This window comes from Schistocerca americana, chromosome 6 (genome assembly GCF_021461395.2).
Source record: "Schistocerca americana isolate TAMUIC-IGC-003095 chromosome 6, iqSchAmer2.1, whole genome shotgun sequence".
NCBI classification, from domain to species: Eukaryota; Metazoa; Arthropoda; class Insecta; order Orthoptera; family Acrididae; genus Schistocerca; species Schistocerca americana.
In genome coordinates, this window is record NC_060124.1 from 361,493,919 (window position 1) to 361,519,005 (window position 25,087).

General features: G+C 40.0%; 1 protein-coding gene and 1 long non-coding RNA gene across 2 annotated transcripts in view; one reads left to right on the forward strand and one right to left on the reverse strand.

Moving 5' to 3' along the window:
- Positions 1–25,087, forward strand: part of LOC124619340 (protein unc-80 homolog) — a 905,779-nt gene that overhangs the window by 827,769 nt on the left and 52,923 nt on the right. The window contains exon 60 of the mRNA XM_047145658.1: positions 23,839–23,952. Within this exon, the coding sequence (XP_047001614.1) occupies positions 23,839–23,952 (114 nt within the window). The remainder of the gene's footprint in view (positions 1–23,838; positions 23,953–25,087) is intronic.
- The window catches only part of LOC124619341, a 141,348-nt gene that overhangs the window by 45,233 nt on the left and 71,028 nt on the right, over positions 1–25,087 (reverse strand). The window contains exons 2-3 of the long non-coding RNA XR_006980072.1: positions 22,466–22,595; positions 22,025–22,108 (exon numbers count right to left, since the gene is read on the reverse strand). This is a non-coding gene — a long non-coding RNA (uncharacterized LOC124619341). The remainder of the gene's footprint in view (positions 1–22,024; positions 22,109–22,465; positions 22,596–25,087) is intronic.

Here is a 25,087-nt window from a genome sequence, read left to right on the forward strand (position 1 = left end):
TTCACAAAGTCATCATTGGCTTCCTGTTGTTGTTGGAACCATTCACAGAATTGCATCTGCTGATGGCGATCTGCAGGATGCAGGTGTTGCATGAAAGCATAATGATAGGGGTGCAGCCCATCCTCATGCAGCACATTACTGACCATGTGTTGCGAGACATGCAACTGCCTTGCTATGCTGTGTGTACTTCGCCTAGGTTCTTGGCATATGACCTCCAGAATAGCTCCCTCAGTAGCTGGAGTACAGCAAGTCCGTGGAAGACTTCTGTCACATGATGGTGGAAGAAGAGAACCTGACTCTCGAAGGTGCAGCTCCAGACGACGAAACACATTTTTATCCGGTTGGCATCGACGAGGATATCTAGCTGCATATTCATGAGTGGGAACAGCAGCCCGGTTATCAGACGCACCAGGGACCACAAGCTTATACACATATTCATCATTTGTGTATCCCATATGTCTGCCACACTGGTTTAGAGGTTTACTATGAGAAAATTCAATACGTGTATGCATGTACGTTGGAGTCCGTCACAGGTGCATTACTCCTCACACAGCTAGTCCTTGTCTGGTGGACAGTACAAATAGTATAAACACACCGTCAGTCCTGTGTGCTATTCCACCTAACGCACATTACCCCTCTGACAGATATTGTTCTGCATGTTTCATCCTGACACCGCTAATTCTGAAATGTTCAGTTTCAAATTACGCTGTTTCCATGATGGTAATAGACGTGATGTTTTCACAATCCCATTGATAGAATAATAATAATAATAATTCCCGTGGAGGCCCAGGAAAAGAATAGGCCTCCGGTATGTTCTGCCAGTCGTAAAAGGCTACGAAAAGAACAAACCACTAATAGGGCTAACCCCCCTTTTAGTGTGATTAGTTGGTTCAGGACAGAACTAAAGAAGCCTCGGACAAGCGCCGTCATGGTCGGGGACGACGCTTGAACCCTATGCCCGCCCACAATGGTAACGACACTGCTAGCCAACTGGAAAATGATTCAAATCCAAATAGAGGTGTTTTGCAGGATATGCTTCCTGCAACCACCCTAGAAGGAAAACAAAGACAGAGGATGAGATAGTCAGATGAAGTTAATTGACACCTCATGTTCTGTTATTACCAAGCAACAAACCTAGGAACCAACACAACTGGATACAGATCACAACTATACACAACATTTATTACCAGATACCCAGAATTAAAATTTTTAACAGAACAACGACTAGCTGATCAGATCCATGTAATAATCAAAAATAACAGGATACCCCAGTCAGAATTAGAAAACATCAAACAACAAGTACAACAAATACTGGAACAAAATAATGTGCAATCAGAAGAAGAAGAAAATACAGTAATGGACTCAAACATCCCAGAGCAAACAAACAAAGAACAACACACATCAATTAAACAGTCAGAGGAAAATGAAATCTTAAGACAGCCACCAGAACAAGCACAAATAGAACACGAAGTAACACACATGTTAGATATAGAAGAAAAATTTCAGCTGACATATATAGAATACAAAGACACAAATACAGACATTAGACCATTCTTGCATAGACCGCCAAATAACCCACAAGTCGAAACAACAATAAAAACTATCAACACAATCATACACAACAAAATAAATGAAAACACAACTATGGAAGAGTTACAACTACTGGTTTATATAGGAGCACTCACTACACTAAATGTACACACTAGGCAGAGATCAGAACCAACCAACACACAGAAGAAACCCACAAAACCAGCATGGCAACACAGGCTACAGATCAGAATAGAAAAACTGAGAAAAGACATCAGACAGTTAACACAATTTATAAGAAATGAAATGTCAGGAAAAAAACGAAAAACATTGGGTAAAATCTCACAACAAGAAGTGATAGAGCAATTAGATGAAAAGAAGCAGAAATTACAAGCATTGGCCAAACGACTTAGAAGATACAAAAAAAGCGAAAATAGAAGGAAACAAAACCAAACATTCAAGAAATTTTACCAGACAATTGATAACACACACATTAAAATAGACAATCCACCAAACATAACAGACATGGAACACTTCTGGAGCAACATATGGTCAAACCCGGTACAACATAATAGGCATGCACGGTGGATACAAGCAGAAACAGATACGTACAAGATGATACCACAAATGCCTGAAGTGATAATTTTGCAACATGAAGTCACCCAAGCAATTAATTCTACTCACAATTGGAAAGCCCCTGGAAAACATAAAATAGCAAATTTCTGGCTAAAGAAATTCACCTCAACACATTCACATCTAACTAAATTATTTAACAGTTATATTGCAGACCCATACACTTACACATGGAATAACTTATCTGAAACCTAAAGTTCAAGCAGACACAGCAAACCCAGCTAAATATCGCCCCATAACATGCCTACCAACAATATACAAAATATTAACTTCAGTCATTACACAGAAATTAATGACACATACAACACAGAACAAAATTATAAATGAAGAACAAAAAGGCTGTTGCAAAGGAGCACGAGGATGTAAAGAGCAACTGATAATAGATGCAGAGGTGACATATCAAGCTAAAACTAAACAAAGGTCGCTACACTATGCATACATTGATTACCAAAAAGCTTTTGATAGTGTACCCCACTCATGGTTACTACAAATATTGGAAATATACAAAGTAGATCCTAAATTGATACAGTTCCTAAACATAGTAATGGAAAATTGGAAAACCACACTTAATATCCAAACAAATTCAAATACTATCACATCACAGCCAATACAGATTAAGTGTGGAATATACCAAGGAGACTCATTAAGTCCTTTCTGGTTCTGCCTTGCTCTGAACCCACTATCTAACATGCTAAATAATACAAATTATGGATACAATATTACTGGAACATACCCACACAAATCACACATCTGCTATACATGGATGATCTAAAACTACTGGCAGCAACAAATCAACAACTCAACCAATTACTAAAGATAACAGAAGTATTCAGCAATGATATAAATATGGCTTTTGGAACAGACAAATGTAAGAAAAATAGCATAGTCAAGGGAAAACACACTAAACAAGAAGATTACATATTGGATAACCACAGCGACTGCATAGAAGCGATGGAAAAAACAGATGCCTATAAATATCTAGGATACAGACAAAAAATAGGAATAGATAATACAAATATTAAAGAAGAACTAAAAGAAAAATATAGACAAAGACTAACAAAAATACTGAAAACAGAATTGACAGCAAGAAACAAGACAAAAGCTATAAATACTTATGCTATACCAATACTGACCTACTCATTTGGAGTAGTGAAATGGAGTAACACAGACCTAAAAGCACTCAATACACTTACACAATCACAATGCCACAAATATAGAATACATCACATACATTCAGCAACTGAAAGATTCACATTAAGCAGAAAGGAAGGAGGAAGGGGATTTATCGACATAAAAAACCTACATTATGGACAGGTAGACAATTTAAGAAAATTCTTTATAGAACGAGCAGAAACTAGCAAAATACACAAAGCAATCACTCATATAAATACATCGGCTACACCACTGCAATTTCATAACCACTTCTACAACCCTTTAGATCACATAACATCAACAGATACGAAGAAAGTAAATTGGAAAAAGAAAACACTACATGGCAACACCCGTATCATCTAACACAACCACACATCGATCAAGACGCATCCAACACATGGCTAAGAAAAGGCAATATATCCAGTGAGACAGAAGGATTCATGATTGCAATACAGGATCAAACAATAAACACCAGATATTACAGCAAGCATATTATTAAAGATCCCAATACCACAACAGATAAATGCAGACTTTGCAAACAACAAATAGAAACGATAGATCACATCACAAGTGGATGTACAATACTAGCAAATACAGAATACCCCAGAAGACATGACAATGTAGCAAAAATAATACATCAACAGCTTGCCTTACAACATAAACTTATAAAACAACATGTTCCCACATACAACTATGCACCACAAAATGTACTGGAGAACGATGAATACAAATTATACTGGAACAGAACCATTATAACAGATAAAACAACACCACTTAACAAACCTGACATCATACACACCAATAAAAAGAAGAAATTAACACAACTAATCGAAATATCCATACCCAATACAACAAATATACAAAAGAAAACAGGAGAAAAAATTGAAAAATACATCCAACTGGCTGAGGAAGTCAAGGACATGTGGCATCAGGATAAAGTTGACATTATACCAATTATACTATCAACTACAGGAGTCATACCACACAATATCCACCAGTACATCAATGCAATACAGCTACATCCAAACTTATATATACAACTACAGAAATCTGTAATTATTGACACTTGTTCAATTACCCGAAAGTTCCTAAATGCAATGTAACATATACCGTACAGTTAAAAGGAAGTCACGCTTGATCAAGGTCCGCATCACCTTCCATTTTTAACCAGACATAATGTCTGAGACAAGAAAGAAATAATAATAATAATAATGCATTGAGATATGTACTAAACAGCGTGTGGTTACCAGGCTCAATGTTGAAATGCATAATTAGTGGGACCATTGTGATAACACTTACAAAGAGTAACCGAATTTGGACTTTATTTGCAAATCACATTACTAGTTCTACTGGTAACAAGGCAGAAATAATAATTGGTACTAATCTATGGGACCATTGGAGGAGGTTACAAAGAAAACGGATTTCGCATCTAGTAGATGAAGTGTTGCAAATAAATTCCCACCCACAACCTGGAAAGAGCTTCTTTCAAAGCTGATCAATCTTCCATTTCTACGATTGTAGTATGTAAGTGCCAATGTTTTCTAGAGACCCACTGCAATTGCTGTTGATGATTAAGATGCCATATACCATACCATCTGGACTACGTTTACCAAATAAAAAACATATGCCTCAACCCAGAATCGAACTATCGACCTCCTGCATGCTAACCCAAAACTCTATCTACTACACCAACTGTACATCATGACTAATATATGTGCTGACAGTGTTGTCATATTGCCACTCATTAACATCCTTTTCTGCCGGATGTACTTGCCAGTCAAAATTTTGTGAGAGACATTTTTTTATCCCTGGCATTTGAGGAGTCATGCTGCGAAGCCTGAATGCATGAATTTTGCTTCACCCTGTATGTTGCAAGAATTTCTACTGATAAATTATGAACATACAGTTAAGTGAAAATGAAACACTATTTATATATGCATGCATTCTACTCACTTGCAGACACTTCAAAAGTGCATATTTGTTGCTAATACTATGTGCCACTGAATCAATCATGCAACAGTCTTTTGTTTGAGCTCACCATTAGCTCACCAAAGTCAGACGCAAACTTCTCTCTCTTTGCCAAGCCTGCTACTAAGCATTGTTGGCATCAGCAATTTTATTACATTCAAACATGCAAGGGTACTGTATCCTTATACATCTCCACCAAAATTAAAACTTTTTATATTCAAAATGAAATGAAGACATGTCATTAGGATTAAAAGAATATAAAAAATGAAATATTCAGGAAATGCAGCATGGAAAATTTGTTTGTTAGTCGTTGACTATTTATTAATGAGGCTTAATTAATTACTCCAGCAGTCAAGAAGTAATTACTACAATGAGTGACATACTGACGTCTACTCATATATCACATGTCATAAACAAGTGTGTGAGTGTCTAAGTGTAGGAAATTAAATGTACAAGTCAATGTTTATACAATAAATTGTGGAATGAATTTCATCAGTTCTTAAAAAATCACAGATATGTAACAGAATGTAAGAACTCATCAAACAGTTGAAATTGATATCTGGGTACAAGGTAATTGAGCTGTTTTACAACATGCTATGACCTCAGATTATATGTTCAAAACATGCGTTTTTGAGAGATCATCCATTGTGCTCACCCAGAAAAAAGCAAAAATTTATGAACATTTTGAATTAAACCAAAAATGTCACATTAGCTAAGTGGTTAAATATAAGCATAAATGCAGACATTTGCTTAATGGCATACTTTGTTAGCATTGCTGTTTTTGTTTAATGCTTTTCTTAGGAGCCACACTTCATATGCTCACCACCATTAAAGTGTTATTTTCGGCCTGATGAGAGAAACAGAGATGTGAAAAAATGAGTTTACTTCCACAATTGACATTACAAGCTTATTAGAAGTTGGCTCAGTGAATTTCTGTACACTGTGTAAAATGTAAATTTAAAACAAAGCTCAGATGCTACAGTTTTGCTTCATGCCCTGTATCACTGCTGCCAATCTTTATGATCTACAGTGTGTGGTCTTTTTGGTGCCAAGTATAGACATGTCGTGTTTGTAGTTGTTGCAGTTGTACCATGTCAGATTTGAACACAAAAGTCTTTAAAATGTGCTGCCAGAAAACCCTTGTTCTGTTACTGTGTGACATCTCTCATAGCACATCATCTGCATGAAAAGCATATTTTCTGCACTTCACAAAATGCTTTCACCCCTACCTGCACTCCCATTTCAGAAGGGCCACTCCCCTCTGCACACATCCAGCATGCAAGCTCATTTTACATGTCTTAGTGTGGTGTGGTGGCTGCATTGGCTGTTGGGGGACTTAGCAAGTCACTAGTCAACAGGAATTCACTAGCTGGAAATGGGTGAAGTTTCCTCATTTATGAGCGGCATAATCATTGAGACTCAGTGTTTGAATTTAAAAGGTTTATCATTGATAATGTTGCTGAATACAGTACACCAGAAATACATGCAAAAAGATGAGACTGAGTTATAAGTGGCACAAGAAGAGATAGTGGCTGGGATCCTTCATCACATATTTGCTCAGTCCAGAACACTTTGTGTCAACTGCCTTGTTTTCCCATTACTGTTGCAACCTAGCAGTAGTTGTATCTTAATTGTGTGGTGAAGTTATATGTTGCAAGTTGCAGTGGTGACACTGATTGTGAATTACATGAGCATTTCCCTTCTCACATCTCTCCTCTCCACAATGACCTAAAATATTCCCTTAACTCCACCACCAACCATGATGCAAACCATCTGTCTGTGCCACTTATAACCCATTCAGTCACATCAAAAGTCAAAAGGAAGCAAACAGGATGAATTCAAGCAAGATTTCAAGTAAGAACTTAGAATTGACGTAAACCTTACTAGGTAGAAATTAAAATCAGGGAATTTTTACCATTGATCTCAAGGTTTTTCACAGGGTCTATGAATTTATGGTATAGAATCATGACAAATATAAATTTGGAGAATGTAAAAATCAAACTTCCACTGTAATTACTGTATATGTTCTATTATGACCTGGTTCTGAGTGCAAGAATGTACATAAGTGTGGCTATAAAATGAGATAAGTTACATAAAAATAATAAAACGTCATACAAAACCAATATACTGTAATAGTAAAGAACTTGTTTTAAATAAGAGTATCATAAGATAGCAAATAAGCTGTACATTGGCAGCCTACTGTATTATAATGTTATGTAAATAGTGAATTGCTGCCTCTATGTTGCAGTGACTCATTAAAAGTGCAAAGTTGACAAAATGAACTTGAAATTACAAATACAAATATTTACAGGAATGAGATTAGGTACTATGTGAATCAACTGAGGCATACTCATGCCTACAGTTAGAGAGATGATTGAAAGTAGAATAATGTATCTAAAAACAAAGATGATGTGACTTACCAAATGAAAGTGCTGGCAGGTCGACAGACACACAAACAAACACAAACATACACACAGAATTCAAGCTTTCGCAACAAACTGTTGCCTCATCAGGGAAGAGGGAAGGAGAGGGAAAGACGAAAGGATGTGGGTTTTAAGGGAGAGGGTAAGGAGTCATTCCAATCCCGGGAGCGGAAAGACTTACCTTAGGGGGAAAAAAGGACGGGTATACACTCGCACACACACACATATCCATCCACACATATACAGACACAAGCAGACATATTTAAAGACAAAGAGTTTGGGCAGAGATGTCAGTCGAGGCAGAAGTGCAGAGGCAAAGATGTTGAATGACAGGTGAGGTATGAGTGGCGGCAACTTGAAATTAGCGAAGATTGAGGCCTGGTGGATAACGGGAAGAGAGGATATATTGAAGAGCAAGTTCCCATCTCCGGAGTTCAGATAGGTTGGTGTTAGAGGGAAGTATCCAGATAACCCGGACGGTGTAACACTGTGCCAAGATGTGCTGGCCGTGCACCAAGGCATGTTTAGCCACAGGGTGATCCTCATTACCAACAAACACTGTCTGCCTGTGTCCATTCATGCGAATGGACAGTTTGTTGCTGGTCATTGCCACATAGAATGCGTCACAGTGTAGGCAGGTCAGTTGGTAGATCACGTGGGTGCTTTCACACGTGGCTCTGCCTTTGATCGTGTACACCTTCCGGGTTACAGGACTGGAGTAGGTGGTGGTGGGAGGGTGCATGGGACAGGTTTTACACCGGGGGCAGTTACAAGGGTAGGAGCCAGAGGGTAGGGAAGGTGGTTTGGGGATTTCATAGGGATGAACTAAGAGGTTACGAAGGTTAGGTGGACGGCGGAAAGACACTCTTGGTGGAGTGGGGAGGATTTCATGAAGGATGGATCTCATTTCAGGGCAGGATTTGAGGAAGTCGTATCCCTGCTGGAGAGCCACATTCAGAATCTGATCCAGTCCCGGAAAGTATCCTGTCACAAGTGGGGCACTTTTGTGGTTCTTCTGTGGGAGGTTCTGGGTTTGAGAGGATGAGGAAGTGGCTCTGGTTATTTGCTTCTGTACCAGGTCGGGAGGGTAGTTGCGGGATGCGAAAGCTGTTGTCAGGTTGTTGGTGTAATGCTTCAGGGATTCTGGACTGGAGCAGATTCATTTGCCGCGAAGACCTAGGCTGTAGGGAAGGGACCGTTTGATGTGGAATGGGTGGCAGCTGTCGTAATGGAAGTACTGTTGCTTGTTGGTGGGTTTGATGTGGACGGACGAGCGAAGCTGGCCATTGGACAGGTGGAGGTCAACATCAAGGAAAGTGGGCATGGAATTTGGAGTAGGACCAGGTGAATCTAATGGAACCAAAGGAGTTGAGGTTGGAGAGGAAATTCTGGAGTTCTTCTTCACTGTGAGTCCAGATCATGAAGATGTCATCAATAAATCTGTACCAAACTTTGGGTCGGCAAACAGTTCCGTCCTCCGTCACAGCGGGACCCACCTCCTCTTCCTCAAAATCACCCTCTCCAAACCTTCCAGGAATTTCTGACTTCCAGCCTTGCCTCTCAATCCTTCTTAAAAAACCTTAATCCTACTCCCAACATTACCACTGCTGAAGCCCAGGCTATCCGTGATCTGAAGGCTGACCGGTCCATCGTCATTCTTCCGGCGGACAAGGGTTCCACGACCGTGGTACTTGATCGTCGGGAGTATGTGGCTGAGGGACTGCGTCAGCTTTCAGACAACACCACATACAAAGTTTGCCAAGGTAATCCCATTCCTGATGTCCATGCGGAGCTTCAAGGAATCCTCAGAACCTTAGGCCCCCTACAAAACCTTTCACCTGACTCCATTAACCTCCTGACCCTACCAACACCCCACACCCCTACCTTCTACCTTCTTCCTAAAATTCACATACCCAATCATCCCGGCCGCCCCATTGTAGCTGGTTACCAAGCCCCCACAGAACGTATCTCTGCCTACGTAGATCAACACCTTCAACCCATTACATGCAGTCTCCCATCCTTCATCAAAGACACCAACCACTTTCTCGAACGCCTGGAATCCTTACCCAATCCGTTACCCCCAGAAACCATCCTTGTAACCATTGATGCCACTTCCTTATACACAAATATCCCGCTAGTCCAGGGCCTCGCTACGATGGAGCACTTCCTTTCACGCCAATCACCTGCCACCCTACCTAAAACCTCTTTCCTCATTACCTTAGCCAGCTTCATCCTGACCCACAACTTCTTCACTTTTGAAGACCAGACATACCAACAATTAAAGGGAACAGCCATGGGTACCAGGATGGCCCCTTCGTACGCCAACCTATTCATGGGTCGCTTAGAGGAAGCCTTCTTGGTTACCCAGGCCTGCCAACCCAAAGTTTGGTACAGATTTATTGTTGACATCTTCATGATCTGGACTCACAGTGAAGAAGAACTCCAGAATTTCCTCTCCAACCTCAACTCCTTTGGTTCCATCAGATTCACCTGGTCCTACTCCAAATCCCATGCCACTTTCCTTGATGTTGACCTCCACCTGTCCAATGGCCAGCTTTGCACATCCGTCCACATCAAACCCACCAACAAGCAACAGTACTTCCATTACGACAGCTGCCACCCATTCCACATCAAACGGTCCCTTCCCTACAGCCTAGGTTTTCGCGGCAAACGAATCTGCTCCAGTCCGGAATCCCTGAAGCATTACACCAACAACCTGACAACAGCTTTCGCATCCCGCAACTACCCTCCCGACCTGGTACAGAAGCAAATAACCAGAGCCACTTCCTCATCCTCTCAAGCCCAGAACCTCCCACAGAAGAACCACAAAAGTGCCCCACTTGTGACAGGATACTTTCCGGGACTGGATCAGATTTTGAATGTGGCTCTCCAGCAGGGATACGACTTCCTCAAATCCTGCCCTGAAATGAGATCCATCCTTCATGAAATCCTCCCCGCTCCACCAAGAGTGTCTTTCTGCCGTCCACCTAACCTTCGTAACCTCTTAGTTCATCCCTATGAAATCCCCAAACCACCTTCCCTACCCTCTGGCTCCTACCCTTGTAACTGCCCCCGGTGTAAAACCTGTCCCATGCACCCTCCCACCACCACCTACTCCAGTCCTGTAACCCGGAAGGTGTACACGATCAAAGGCAGAGCCACGTGTGAAAGCACCCACGTGATCTACCAACTGACCTGCCTACACTGTGACGCATTCTATGTGGCAATGACCAGCAACAAACTGTCCATTCGCATGAATGGACACAGGCGGACAGTGTTTGTTGGTAATGAGGATCACCCTGTGGCTAAACATGCCTTGGTGCATGGCCAGCACATTTTGGCACAGTGTTACACCGTCCGGGTTATCTGGATACTTCCCACTAACACCAACCTATCCGAACTCCGGAGATGGGAACTTGCTCTTCAATATATCCTCTCTTCCCGTTATCCACCAGGCCTCAATCTCCGCTAATTTCAAGTTGCCGCCACTCATACCTCACCTGTCATTCAACATCTTTGCCTCTGCACTTCTGCCTCGACTGACATCTCTGCCCAAACTCTTTGTCTTTAAATATGTCTGCTTGTGTCTGTATATGTGTGGATGGATATGTGTGTGTGTGCGAGTGTATACCTGTCCTTTTTTCCCCCTAAGGTAAGTCTTTCTGCTCCCGGGATTGGAATGACTCCTTACCCTCTCCCTTAAAACCCACATCCTTTCGTCTTTCCCTCTCCTTCGCTCTTTCCTAATGAGGCAATAGTTTTTTGCGAAAGCTTGAATTCTGTGTGTATGTTTGTGTTTGTTTGTGTGTCTGTCGACCTGCCAGCACTTTCATTTGGTAAGTCACATCATCTTTGTTTTTAGATATATTTTTCCTACGTGGAATGTTTCCCTCTATTATAACCAAAGTAGAATAATGTTTAGACGTAGTAATACAGTGAGTGTTTACTGAACAAGTCTTATTGTCATAAAAAAAGTTTTGTATTACATGATATAGCAAACATTTTTTTTTTAATTGTATGGGTAAAGGCAACAGATGCAATGTGTTTATAGAAAGTTCAACTATGTCTGAGGACATATCATATATAATTTTTCTTGGAAACAAAATTTATTTAAGTATGTGTTTTAAATTCTCTGTATGAGTAATAATTTTTGATTATTCTGATACCTCAGATATAAGCTTCGTCTTTCATATGACTGATGCAGTTATCTGTCTTAGTCTGTACTATATAATGTTTTAAAAATGCATGCTTGAACTGACTGACAAAGGCTGCAGCATGGATACCTTATTTGGAATCATATTATTGATAATTTCATGCACACATCCCATTGTCTACAATCACTTGAGGCACATTAACATTGTTATGATCCATTACACTTATCGGTGCATTATCTCTGCCCGTATATACCCTCTACGTTCTTCACTCACCGCCTTTTCATATTCTGAAACCATCAAACAAATTTTATCTATTTTGGTACCCAACTCCTGCCTCTGAACTCTGCCAATTAATTAAATGCTTGTCTCTCTGCTACAGTAGCAAGCACCCTTCAATTGCGTTGTTTGGCCATCATAGTTATGAATTTTATCTTTTTTGTTTGTTCGCATTGTTCATCAATCTGGATCTTAAAATCTCGAATTTCAGTTTTGAGTCCATGTTTGATCAGAAATTCATCTCGAAATTCATCATGTTCTTGATCAAATGTACTATTAAGCTCCATTCGCAGACTACCATCTGCACCCAATAATTTATTGTAACTGACCCATATGTCTCTTTTAATTTCCTGAAGAGAGTTTTTGATTTCTTGACTCATTTCCTGATGAATTTCTTTGATTTTTTGATGAGAATTTTTAATTTCTTGCAGTATCTGCAACATTAAATCACTTCTGACTGACTTCTAGTGTCAAACTGTGCATTGGTGAATTTAAATTGCAGATACCATTATCTTCTGTTTCAAAATGAATGGAATTATGAATACAAAATTCTATTCTGTATTAACTGTTCTTCTACAGTAACAATACCACTGCCATTTTGCTCTGTATCAGCCACTGTAATAATCTTCAGTATAGTCACCATGAATTGCAACTGAAGTCTATACGTGATTTAAAAGTTCTCTTCGCAAATTAAAGTTGTTAACACAGTTTGTAGTTCTTTTCCTATCCTCTCCTAAACAATGTTGCATCCAATTCCACACAAAGCGCTACTGTTGCAAGTGGCTGTGGCACTCATCATATTGGTGTATTGGCTTCTCAGACTGCACCAAATACATTGATTTCAGAACCCTGAAGCAGTTGTTGCTGTGTGTAACATATTCTCTTTGATGACCCTAGTTATTTTTTTCCGTGATGATTTGGCATACTTCATTGGTCACAAAAAGCTACATTTATGCTGTGTGGATTTCTACTAATAACACACATTCATTGCTAATATTGTATGCCACTAAATTAAATGTGGAACAGCCTTTCATTGGAGCCCACCCAGGGGTCACCAAAGTCAGACACGAACTATCCATTGTTTGCTGAGCCTGCTACTAAGTATAGTTGATGTCAGCAATTATATTACATGCAAACAAGCAAGGGTACTGTTATCTTACAATGTGTTCTATAATTTTTATCTGTATGTTCTGCAACTGTGACTTAGGAATTCGGGATGAGGGGTACACTTAGCAAGCAAATCAATGCCCCCAACTATGTCACTCCTTAACACAACAACTAGCAAATCAATAATTTGCACTGATGGCTGATGCAAATTTTATTAAGACCCTGCCAGCACAGGTGTGGTGTGTCCAGCACAGGTGTGGTGTGTCCAGGTGGTGTTGGATATGTGCTGTTTGTCTCCAAGTCTGTGTGCTGTGCTGTGCACCTTCCATGGTGAAAACTGGCTTCATCAATATTAGATTGATTGTCTTCACATGGCAAACAACATGTGCAGCACACGAAATTTTTCTATGGCAAGATTCCATGCAAAATTTAGCTGGAAACCACTGTCTTGGTTAATAAGGGACTCAGACAGTCTTATTTTTATTGATTCATTGATGATGGAGCTCCAAAAGTTTAATGTATAGGCCACAATTTTTGTTTGGTCAATTTCATCACATGACCAGTGAAAATCCAATTTTTGGCAAAAGCAGACTTATTCGCTTTGAGGAGGCGAGTATCCCACTGATCTTCTATGATCCGTTTCTGCACTGTGCACGTCATTTGTCCTCCATAAAATTTGCCACAATTGCGCAGAATTCTGTAAATTCTGGCCTTGCACAACTCTAAGTTGTGTTTAACAAATCCCAACAGTGCCGAGGTTTTAGAAGGAGGGCAAAAAATGCTTTAACTTCATGTCTTCTTAATATTCTGCCAGTTCTGGCTGAAATATTTCCAATATAGAGTAAATAAGCAGTTGTTTTGAAGGCCTCATCCTCTTGTTTGTCTTGTCATTTGTACATGTGTAGCGCAATCTGCACTTGCTGGGACAAATATCGATTGGTCTGGAACACAGTTAGCAAGTGGTCCAGTTATGTTTGCAGATTATTGGCATCTAAGATGGTGTGAGCTTGTTGGATTAACGTTCTTAGAATGCTGGATGGTGGCAAATAGTAGCTTGCAGATACAGGTCTGTATGAGTGGGCTTCTTAAACACCAAGTCATCATAGGTGTGACAGATGCTCAGCACCTGATCATGAGATGACCAAAACATTGTCTATATATACATAGCAATAATCCAAGTCATGTGTAACCTCATCCATAAATCTTTAGAATGTCTGAGCAGCAATACATATCCCAAAATGAATGCAGATGAACTCAAACAGCCCAAAAGGTGTGCATACAGATGTCTTGGGAATGTCATCTGGTGCTAAGGGTATCTGGTAAAAGTTCTAATGAAGTCCATTGTAGAGATATGCTCTTACCTTTTATACTGGATGGGAAATCCTCAGTGTGTGATATAGGAGACTAGTCTGGAATCATTCTTGTGTTTAGCTGTCAATAGGCTCCACAAGGATATCATCAGTTAGTCTTTTTTGGTACTATATGGAGGGGGGATACCCAACTACTACTTGATGGAACCTCTGTGCGAGCATAGATGCAAATTTCTGTTTTACCAGTTTTAGTTTCTGTGGTGTTAAATGACATAGTCGAGCATGAAGAAGTAGCTCAGGCATGGTCAGAAAGTAGTGCACTGTGGAGCGCTGCACGGGAGCTAGCACGAAAGCTTGACATGTGATCTCGGGGAACTGTTTCAAATGTTTGATAAATGGAGAATCTTCAGTTTTCAGTCTGTCACCAGCATCTTCCACATGACGAACTAGCCCTCTGCTGGATAAGTTTGTGCTAGTGTCCAGCAGGTGTTGGTGCCGGAGGTTGGGTACAAGTCCAAAAAATGATAGAAAATCTGCTCCCAGAATAAGATGTGTGATGTTTGCCACAACAGACTGCCACTCAAGCCTGTGTCATAGGCCTAGGTTTAACACTAACATGGTACAACCATTTGTAGCTATTGTGGAGCCACTGGCCGCAAAGAGGTGGTAACCATCATGCTTACAAGATGGCAGAAGGACGAACGGGTAGACTGATACATCTGCTTCCATGTCTACTAATCACTGTAATTTTGTACTTCAACTGTGATAAACAGTCGATGGCTGCCATTTGGAGCATCAGTGGCCACTATTACTGAGCTCCTGTTGTGTTTCACTACTCATAAGGTGGGATACACTTCCATGCTTCAGACCCAAGTCAGTGGTGGTATCAACATACACTCCTGGAAATTGAAATAAGAACACCGTGAATTCATTGTCCCAGGAAGGGGAAACTTTATTGACACATTCCTGGGGTCAGATACATCACATGATCACACTGACAGAACCACAGGCACATAGACACAGGCAACAGAGCATGCACAATGTTGGCACTAGTACAGTGTATATCCACCTTTCGCAGCAATGCAGGCTGCTATTCTCCCATGGAGACGATCGTAGAGATGCTGTATGTAGTCCTGTGGAACGGCTTGCCATGCCATTTACACCTGGCGCCTCAGTTGGACCAGCGTTCGTGCTGGACGTGCAGACCGCGTGAGACGACGCTTCATCCAGTCCCAAACATGCCCAATGGGGGACAGATCCGAGATCTTGCTGGCCAGGGTAGTTGACTTACACCTTCTAGAGCACGTTGGGTGGCACGGGATACATGTGGACGTGCATTGTCCTGTTGGAACAGCAAGTTCCCTTGCCGGTCTAGGAATGGTCGAACGATGGGTTCGATGACGGTTTGGATGTACCGTGCACTATTCAGTGTCCCCTCGACGATCACCAGTGGTGTACGGCCAGTGTAGGAGATCGCTCCCCACACCATGATGCCGGGTGTTGGCCCTGTGTGCCTCGGTCGTATGCAGTCCTGATTGTGGCGCTCACCTGCACGGCGCCAAACACGCATACGACCATCATTGGCACCAAGGCAGAAGCGACTCTCATCGCTGAAGACGACACGTCTCCATTCGTCCCTCCATTCACGCCTGTCGCAACACCACTGGAGGCGGGCTGCACGATGTTGGGGCGTGAGCGGAAGACGGCCTAACGGTGTGCGGGACCGTAGCCCAGCTTCATGGAGACGGTTGCGAATGGTCCTCGCCGATACCCCAGGAGCAACAGTGTCCCTAATTTGCTGGGAAGTGGCGGTGCGGTCCCCTACGGCACTGCGTAGGATCCTACGGTCTTGGCGTGCATCCGTGCGTTGCTGCGGTCCGGTCCCAGGTCGACGGGCACGTGCACCTTCCGCCGACCACTGGCGACAACATCGATGTACTGTGGAGACCTCACGCCCCACGTGTTGAGCAATTCGGCGGTACGTCCACCCGGCCTCCCGCATGCCCACTATACGCCCTCGCTCAAAGTCCGTCAACTGCACATACGGTTCACGTCCACGCTGTCGCGGCATGCTACCAGTGTTAAAGACTGCGATGGAGCTCCGTATGCCACGGCAAACTGGCTGACACTGACGGCGGCGGTGCACAAATGCTGCGCAGCTAGCGCCATTCGACGGCCAACACCGCGGTTCCTGGTGTGTCCGCTGTGCCGTGCGTGTGATCATTGCTTGTACAGCCCTCTCGCAGTGTCCGGAGCAAGTATGGTGGGTCTGACACACCGGTGTCAATGTGTTCTTTTTTCCATTTCCAGGAGTGTATTTTCATAGCCAAAGATGGATGGTTGTGTTTCCTGGATGAGCAATAGTCACAAGATTGGTGACTGTTGTTCTGAGTTCGAATGTGGCAACTTGGGTGGTAAGTTCAGCGATCTGAGCTTGTAGCATAGCAAAGTTGCCGTCTTGTCTGTGATTGTGTCCTAACCACTGCAACACACACGATGAATACAGCTCACATATTCTATTGGCGATTTGCACTAGTGCATCTAGATCACTGGCACACACAGTTAAAATCTTTTGCACATCAGGCAGCAGGAGTGATAGCCAAATGCTTCACAGAAATTCATCGCTTACTGCATTGCTTGCCAACATTCATAATCGGCACTGCACCAGCAATGGTGTGCAGTCACCTAACCTTCAGTATGAAGTAGTTTTTCCAGTCTCTTCACCTCAAACTGCAAAAGTCGTGTTATTAGGGCTTTTTTAATTGCTGGGTATCAGTCCATGTTAGATGGCGATGACAGAACATCTTTCACTTCCAGTGCCATTTCTTCACTGAGTACTGCCATAAGATAACTATATTTTGTATGGTAAGTATGGTAAGCAGTGACTTGCACTAGGGCAAGTTGGCATTTCAACTGTGCAGACCACTGCCTACAATTTTACTGCCTCAAAGGTGGTAGTTTTACTGCAATATGGTTTATCATTGCACCAGCAAGTGCATGTGCAACTGACACAGAAACTTGATCTACCATTGTAGTAATATGCAGAATCAGTAGGCTACAGATGCACATCACAGCCAGTGTGGAGCATGGAAGATGCTTGATGCAGTTACACAGATGTACTTTGTGCAACACGGCATAGCACAGAGTGCAAACATGTGTTGAATTTAATGCTTTTGCCCATCATATCTCATATCAAGGTTGCCAGCTGTTGCATGTTACTGAAATTCACTTTATCAGCTTTAAAAATAACATGTAACACAAAGTTGCATTCAAGTGACAAAGTTAAAAAAACAACAACAGAATAATGTACCAGGAAAAACAAAGCATAAACATCGATCATAGGCTGAGCCAAAGATGATCTTGCATGGAATATTCACTTGCGCATACCACTACTTCGTACACACAAATTGTACATTAGCTTGCATACACTTCAGTCTCATTCATCACTCAAGGTTCTCTTTCATGATGAGGTTACAGAACACAATAAGTGAATGACTGAATGAAAATGAAATTCATAATCAGAAATCATTCATAATTTAAGGAAGATGATATGGAGAAGATGATAAAATGAAAAATTGAAAAAAAATTTAAAATCCTGTAGCTAAAAAATAAAAACTACAGGAATGATATTTTTTCTTGCAGACAGAGAGACGACTAAGTGTAAAATTGTTAATCACTATCTGACCTGTGGACACCAACAAAATGATCTGGAAAAGTAATTATAGTAAGCTCCTTTAAGTATATATAGTGATTTTTTTAGTATTCTAATTCAGATAGAGAAATGGAAAGCAACAAAGACTAAGATGATGTGCTGAATCCATTAAGAACATGCATAAAATGATGTCCACTAAGTGAGTTATATGATGAAAATTATGGATAAGGTGGAGTGATTAATAATTAAGAAAATAAATGAGAAGTGTTTAATAAAGTGTATTAAAATCTTAAGAAAACATAAAAAAGGTAAGACACTGAAACAAATAAATACACTGCAAACCAGAAATTCTTAAGGTGTCATTAACATAAACTTAAATACAGAATAAGTATTGGCAGGTATGAGTTCTGGTAAAGGAGAAGTCAAGAGTAAGCCAGTGTACAGACAGTAAAGTGAAAGTACATAAGAAGGACATATTACATGACATACATTGGGAAGCACAAGCGTTATGAACATAATTAAGTAAGTAACTTGATTGGCAAAATACTGAGACTATCCAGTGCTGAATGTCTTAAGCTGTCTTGATGCAGCATATCACATTTTACTTGCAGACATCAAGGAGATCTGCCTTTTAATTTTTATGTAGCAAATCGTGATGCCAATGTGCCAGTGTAGAATATTGTGCTTTGTGTGGTATTTTCCCATAATGCATCATCTCCTTACCCCATCTTAAATGCTTTTCTAGTCAGTGCTGTTTCTTCATTCCTTTCTGTGCAATGCTCCTTTCCACCATTTAATTCATTTGTGTTTACATTTATTTTCTTACAGTGCTTTCAGTTTTATGTTACCATTTACCATTTGCAAATGTACAGAATTCTCAGTACGGTTGCATGACAGATACAATAGTCAGCAGTGCCTGCTGCATCTTGTAACTCCCATCTACTTCATCTGATGGGCTTGTAACAAACAGTGGATAGGTACTACGATTATCTATCTGATCTAATGGCAGTTGACTGCTTGGTGTTGGATTTTCTTTTATTATTTTTGCAATCTCATTTTCCTTCATCTCCTCCTTGACTATTCCATGGAAGTTTCATGCTCCTGAATTACCTTTTGGACAGTGTACTACTTTGGTCCAGCACACCTGCTTCAGTCCTATCCTTTGATTCTTTTACATCGTTGTCTATACTTTCCTGTGCTTTTTGGACTAACTGAGTGTTTAAGTTTAATTGCAATGACAATTCTTGTACCTCTTCTGGTAAACCTTTACATACTGACTGCAACTCGTTTACAGCTCCTGTGAGGGTGACCAAATTCTTACATAATTTGCGATTGTGTCTGTTGCATTTTAGTTTGTACATCCTCACACCTTTTAACTTACCTGCCAATTGTTCATGTTCCTTGTCTTCCAATGGCACTCTTTGATTCATGTTATTCATATCCTGGAATAAGTCAGTAAGCAACTCTGCTTTAATATCTTTTCTGATGCTTATGAGTTTACAATGTAAATTCATTGGACAGGTCAGTACGTAAATTCTGACGAGGGTCACTGAACTGCTGTGTCAAATGAAATTTAAGACCATCAAATGTTTGCTTTTGTTCATTTTTAAGGGAGTTAAAATTTTGTGTTTGTACAGCAAATTTATCAAACATTTGATTTTGTTCCTTAAGATCATTTTTTAAACCATTGATGTGCTTGTGTATTAACTGCATCATATTCGATGTACCAAGTGTGCCCACCATGTTTTGTTTAGTTATTGGGAGTCTATGTCACAGGAAAAGAATAATTTAACGAATCTGCGCTCTCGCACCTTTCACTCTCACCACAGGAGAAAATGCTTCCCAGTGAAAACTGAGCTGTTTTGTGTACTTTAATTATGGTAGCATCACAGATCACAACATTGCTTGTTGTCTGTGTCCATAGCATGTAAAAGGTATGGTTGGCCGTCATCACAACGACTGACATTTTCAATTCTGTCATCATTGGAATCTTGTGTCTGCATATTTGCTAATCAACTACCAACAATGGACCTATCTGATTTTCTCATTTTTGCTTCTTTCAATAAAACAGTTAAACAACTGAAAATTGTGAGATAAAACATCCTTTTCAAAATTGTGATGATACCGCATGTAGGGAAGCAGCATACTCACGCCTTATAAAATTCACATCAGTCTTTCCATTGTGTGCCAGCCTAGTCTGCTGTAACTAGCTCTGACGTCATAAATATTGCGCAATACTTTAAAATTAAGTAAATAACCTGAAACGTTTCTAGCATGTCAGGAGTAATACAAAATCAGTATGTGTTGGATATCAGTTCAATAACTTTAACCATTTTCGAAATTTGGACGTTTTTCTGTAAAAATGATTGGCGCAACAGAAAAGAGCTAGAAACTTAAAAATTTATGTTTAGATTCCTTTTGCATAACAATTTAGTAGAAACAGTATTCTGGATCTCACAAATTAAAATTTTAGTTGAAATTCATGATTTTCTGGTTTTGCCTTAGAAATTAAGGAAGCAAGATAGATTAAGTAGGCGAATAAATGAAGCTAGGATGTTTAAATTTAAGTAGAAGGGAGATCCACTATAATCATAAAAATGTGACAAGTTTCAACAGAATAACTATAAAAATATAGCTATAGCGTATCTCCAAAGAGCAAGTTCAGAGCTCGTCTACTGCGTGTAGTGTAATTAAATTAATTCTCTCGCCCAAAATATTTGACTTAGCCACGTCAGACTTTTATTATGATTACTTACTTGTGTGCTGATTGCACAATTAAATTGAAAGCTTCATCGGCCATCAACAAAGGAAGCAATGATTTATTCAATAACTTAAAGTGGTGCATTACTAGCCCAGCGGCTAGTCGGGAGAGCAGGTTTGATCAGCGTTCCCTTAGCCGTCCACACCGCGGCTTTATATGTAAGAATGCTACGCAGGAAGCAGAAAGGCCCCAGTTCTCTCCAGATGCTGATTAGCGCACCACCTGTGCCGGGAGTCGCGTCGCGTCGGTATTGTTGATATAAACAGTCTCGGATGCAGTAATAAGTTACTCGGGATATGCATAACCATGAAATCATTTTCGAGTGAAGTGTTAATTTTGGGATGACGTTAATGATCTATCTTTAGTTTGCGTATGTCGTATTTTCATGTGCCGCCGCAGGACAGACATTCTACCATTATTAGCGTGGCGTTTGATGAACATTATCATCAAATTATGGCGAGCATTCACTTAAACATTTAATTTGAACAGTTATAGTGGCATCAGCGCATTAGACTCTGAACTGCTCTGGTAGTTGGATTGTGTGGATTCTTTTTGGTATGTGACTTTCAGAATATGGTGAACATTTTAGAGAGAATGGTTTTTTTGATTATGAATCCCAGACAATCTCCTAATTCCTCAGAGCTATAAGCTGTAGCTATAAATGTATTTCTCAGATGAAGTGGGCACTAGGAATTCTAATTACAGGCTTCACGTTTTGCTAATCACTTTCTGGTTTCCAATATTGTAGTTAGAGAGCCCGTGTTGAGAACGGCAAACAGCATAAATACAAAACATCTAAACTATTATTCCACCAGCTGCCCCACACGCACCACAACTTATTTGTAGTGCATCTCTGACATATATTACAACACCTTGTTAGTATAGTCTAACTGAACACACATACTTCTCAACATCAAAAAAATTTCTTAACATAAGTATCTACTTTTTTGAAAAAATGCTTCAAATCAGAATATCAGTTGGAAAAGGTGTTATACTCCTCTTGGAAGAGGTGCTAGCTACTAAGTGCAGGCATGCAAACAATATGTCATAAATTTTCCTACCTTCAAGTTGCTCATTTTGGTCTTCTCAATATCAGTGCTCTAGTTAATCCCCTCTGGTTTATGCATATCTTGTGTCTGCCTCTCCTCCGTTACGATGGCAACAACATTCCAACCATGAAACAAAAGAAAGACAGCGACGGTTAACATAATGAAAGATTACAAAATATACAATTATATAACATTTAAAAAATAACTTGATTCTTTCTCTTTATGGCACCATGCAAGGATCAGTTGTTGTTGTATAAAAATGCATTTAATTTGGTGAGAGAGAGAGAGAGCGAGAGGTGTGACATCACAGTCAACAATGCCTGTCGAAAGCTTTCTCCTTTACACAAACACAAAGCAGGACATGACGATAGGTACTGCTTTCTATCTTCTGTAACATGAAGTAAGAAGAATGAACTTTGAAAGTTTCGTTTTTTTCCTATTCATAATAATTACCCTTTCTCTCTTGTAGTACAACAATGCCGATGACGATGTGGCAGTCGCCTTCTTGAAGATTGTTCCATGCATCCTAGGGTTGACTTATTGGTTCTTGATGGACATAGAGGGGAACAGGTGTATTTGAAACCTGTAGAAATAAAATAATTTTCTGCCATTAACTATCCACTTTTTATTTGTTAGTCAGATATAGAATAAGATATGCCCATACATCATGACGGTCAAGAACAGAAGAGCTATGTTACAAGCGTTAAAACAAGTAAGATGATGTAAAAAATCTAAAATTACATTGTTTTAAATTTTCCATCGCCCTCTGAGATTACATTAATGCAGCGTAATATGAGTTAATACATCTTAGGCACATTCAACTGGCATCTGTATGAATTAAGACATTTTATTTTTCTATACGGGTAAACCTTATAGGTACCTACACAAGGTACAAACAAATGGTAGAAGTACAGGACATAGGTCTAGAAATCAGTGATTTTCCTGATGTGACAATATTATGACTGATTATGCAAACCCCTTATAAGAAGAATATCCAAGATTCCACTTGAGGACAAAGACATTGCAGCAAGCGTTCCACATGGCCACTGTTCATGTCAAGGCAGGCTTCAGCACGTCTTTTCACTGATGCCCATACACTTAAAAAAATTCCAGACTTGTTCTGGATCCATTGACAACCACCCAAAAGCATTCCTGGGGTTCGCTGACTCTATCAACAGAGCCGTGATACACCAATGCTTTTAAATTTGCCTGTAGAAAAAAAATTTAATTTGTTCAAGTTGGGAGATCTAGGAGGCAATGGTATTGGTGAGCCACGGTCAATAAATGTGTTATCGAAATTCTGTTTATCAGTACTGAGGTATCACAATGACAATAAAATCAAATGAGGTCAGTTTATCACTGCAGTGTTTTAAAAAAATAGCTTTCAACATTAACAGTGTTGTACAATTGGCCTGACTGCATTTGTGGGCCTGTAAAAACAGCCTTTATTTGTAATGTTATCAATTGATGGCTCGTTCACTTTTCTATGGTTCCATTCTGTGGTTTAAATTTCACTTCCTCTTTTTACCTGACATGGCAGTATGAATGATATTGATCCTCAACTCTCATTTGTTGTGGGTAAAATTATGTTACTGCTTATTACCTGTGTGATTTCCAAAAGCTTTTTCTCTGTCACTAACAATATAAATAATAACTTTAATAATGTAAATTCCTGTTTCTGTATTTTATTAACCAGTGTGTGTGTGTGTGTGTGTGTGTGTGTGTGTGTGTGTGTGTGTGTGGGTGTGTGTTAACATGGTATGGTTATGGTGTAATATATTTTGCTGCTGTATATGTTGCTTTTGATGTTGCATGTTATGTGGCAGGCTCAGTGTCTAGTGTGAGTGCTGGTGATTCAACTACAAGGGCAGAATTAAATGATGCTGCTACAGCTGCTGATACTACATCATCAGGTTCTCATGGAGGAAAGACACCAGCAGGTACAAAGCAGTTACTTGTAAAATGTACCATTGACCAACCCTCATTATCTGCTTCACGCCACAACACTTAGATGTTTCTAATGTCATTATCAGCTTATAATGTACTTACTTTTTTACTCAGTGTGCTATTCCATATTGTTTTGTTAAAATTTTATTCTCATAAGAATAAATATATTTCTAGGCATCGCCAAATACATACAAAGTAGCTCCTATACCTCTGACTCTTGTGTGCGAGTTGCATTTGCGTGAGTGTGTGTGCATGTGCCTATGTCTGTCTATTGCTAACGTAGACCTTAATGGCCAAAATCTATAATTGTGAGAGTCTTTTTGTTGTGCCTGTCTGTGACTCAGCAATTCTGCTGTATGGTGTGTAGCAACTTTCCTTCTCATAATATTGTTACATTCCTATATCTCTCTTATGCATGAAATCGTTTATAAAACAATGAAAGTATACTTTTGTGCTTTGTTCCTTCTTTTATTTAGACATACTGTCTTCCAATGCCTTAATTTGCCTGTATGATTATCACTTTTATTTTTCAAACAGTGGAAAATCCATTTTGGAATACTAAATGTCTTTTTCCAAAACTGTTTCACAGAGCAGTACTGTACTGTGGTTTCTCCTTTAAATCATCACACAAACTTCATAATGACCAATATAAGTGACCACAGGATAGAAAAGCAACTGAAATCTTTCAACAGAGGAAAGCCCACTGGACTTGATGTGAAAGCAATATGAAGTGTTCCTACTGATGTGTGGAAAGTGCAGGTCATTTCCATTTCCAAGAAGGGAGATGAAGAAGGTTGAAGAAATTATAGGCCTATATCTCTGGCATGAATCTGTTGTAGAATTTGGTAACATATTTTATGCTCACATATTATGACATTTCTGGAGACCAAAAATCTCCTCTGTAGAAAACAATGATTGTGTGAAACCCAGCTCACCCTGTTTCTACACAGGACTCTGAAAACAGTATATACTGGAGCCCACATCGAGCAGTGCATTTGATACAGTTCTGTTCTGCTGTCTAATGAAAAAAATACTACTGTACAAAATATTGGAAGTTTCACGAAGCTTTTCACAGAAGATGCTGTTATATACAGAGAAGTCGCAACACAAGAAAATTTTTGTGTAATG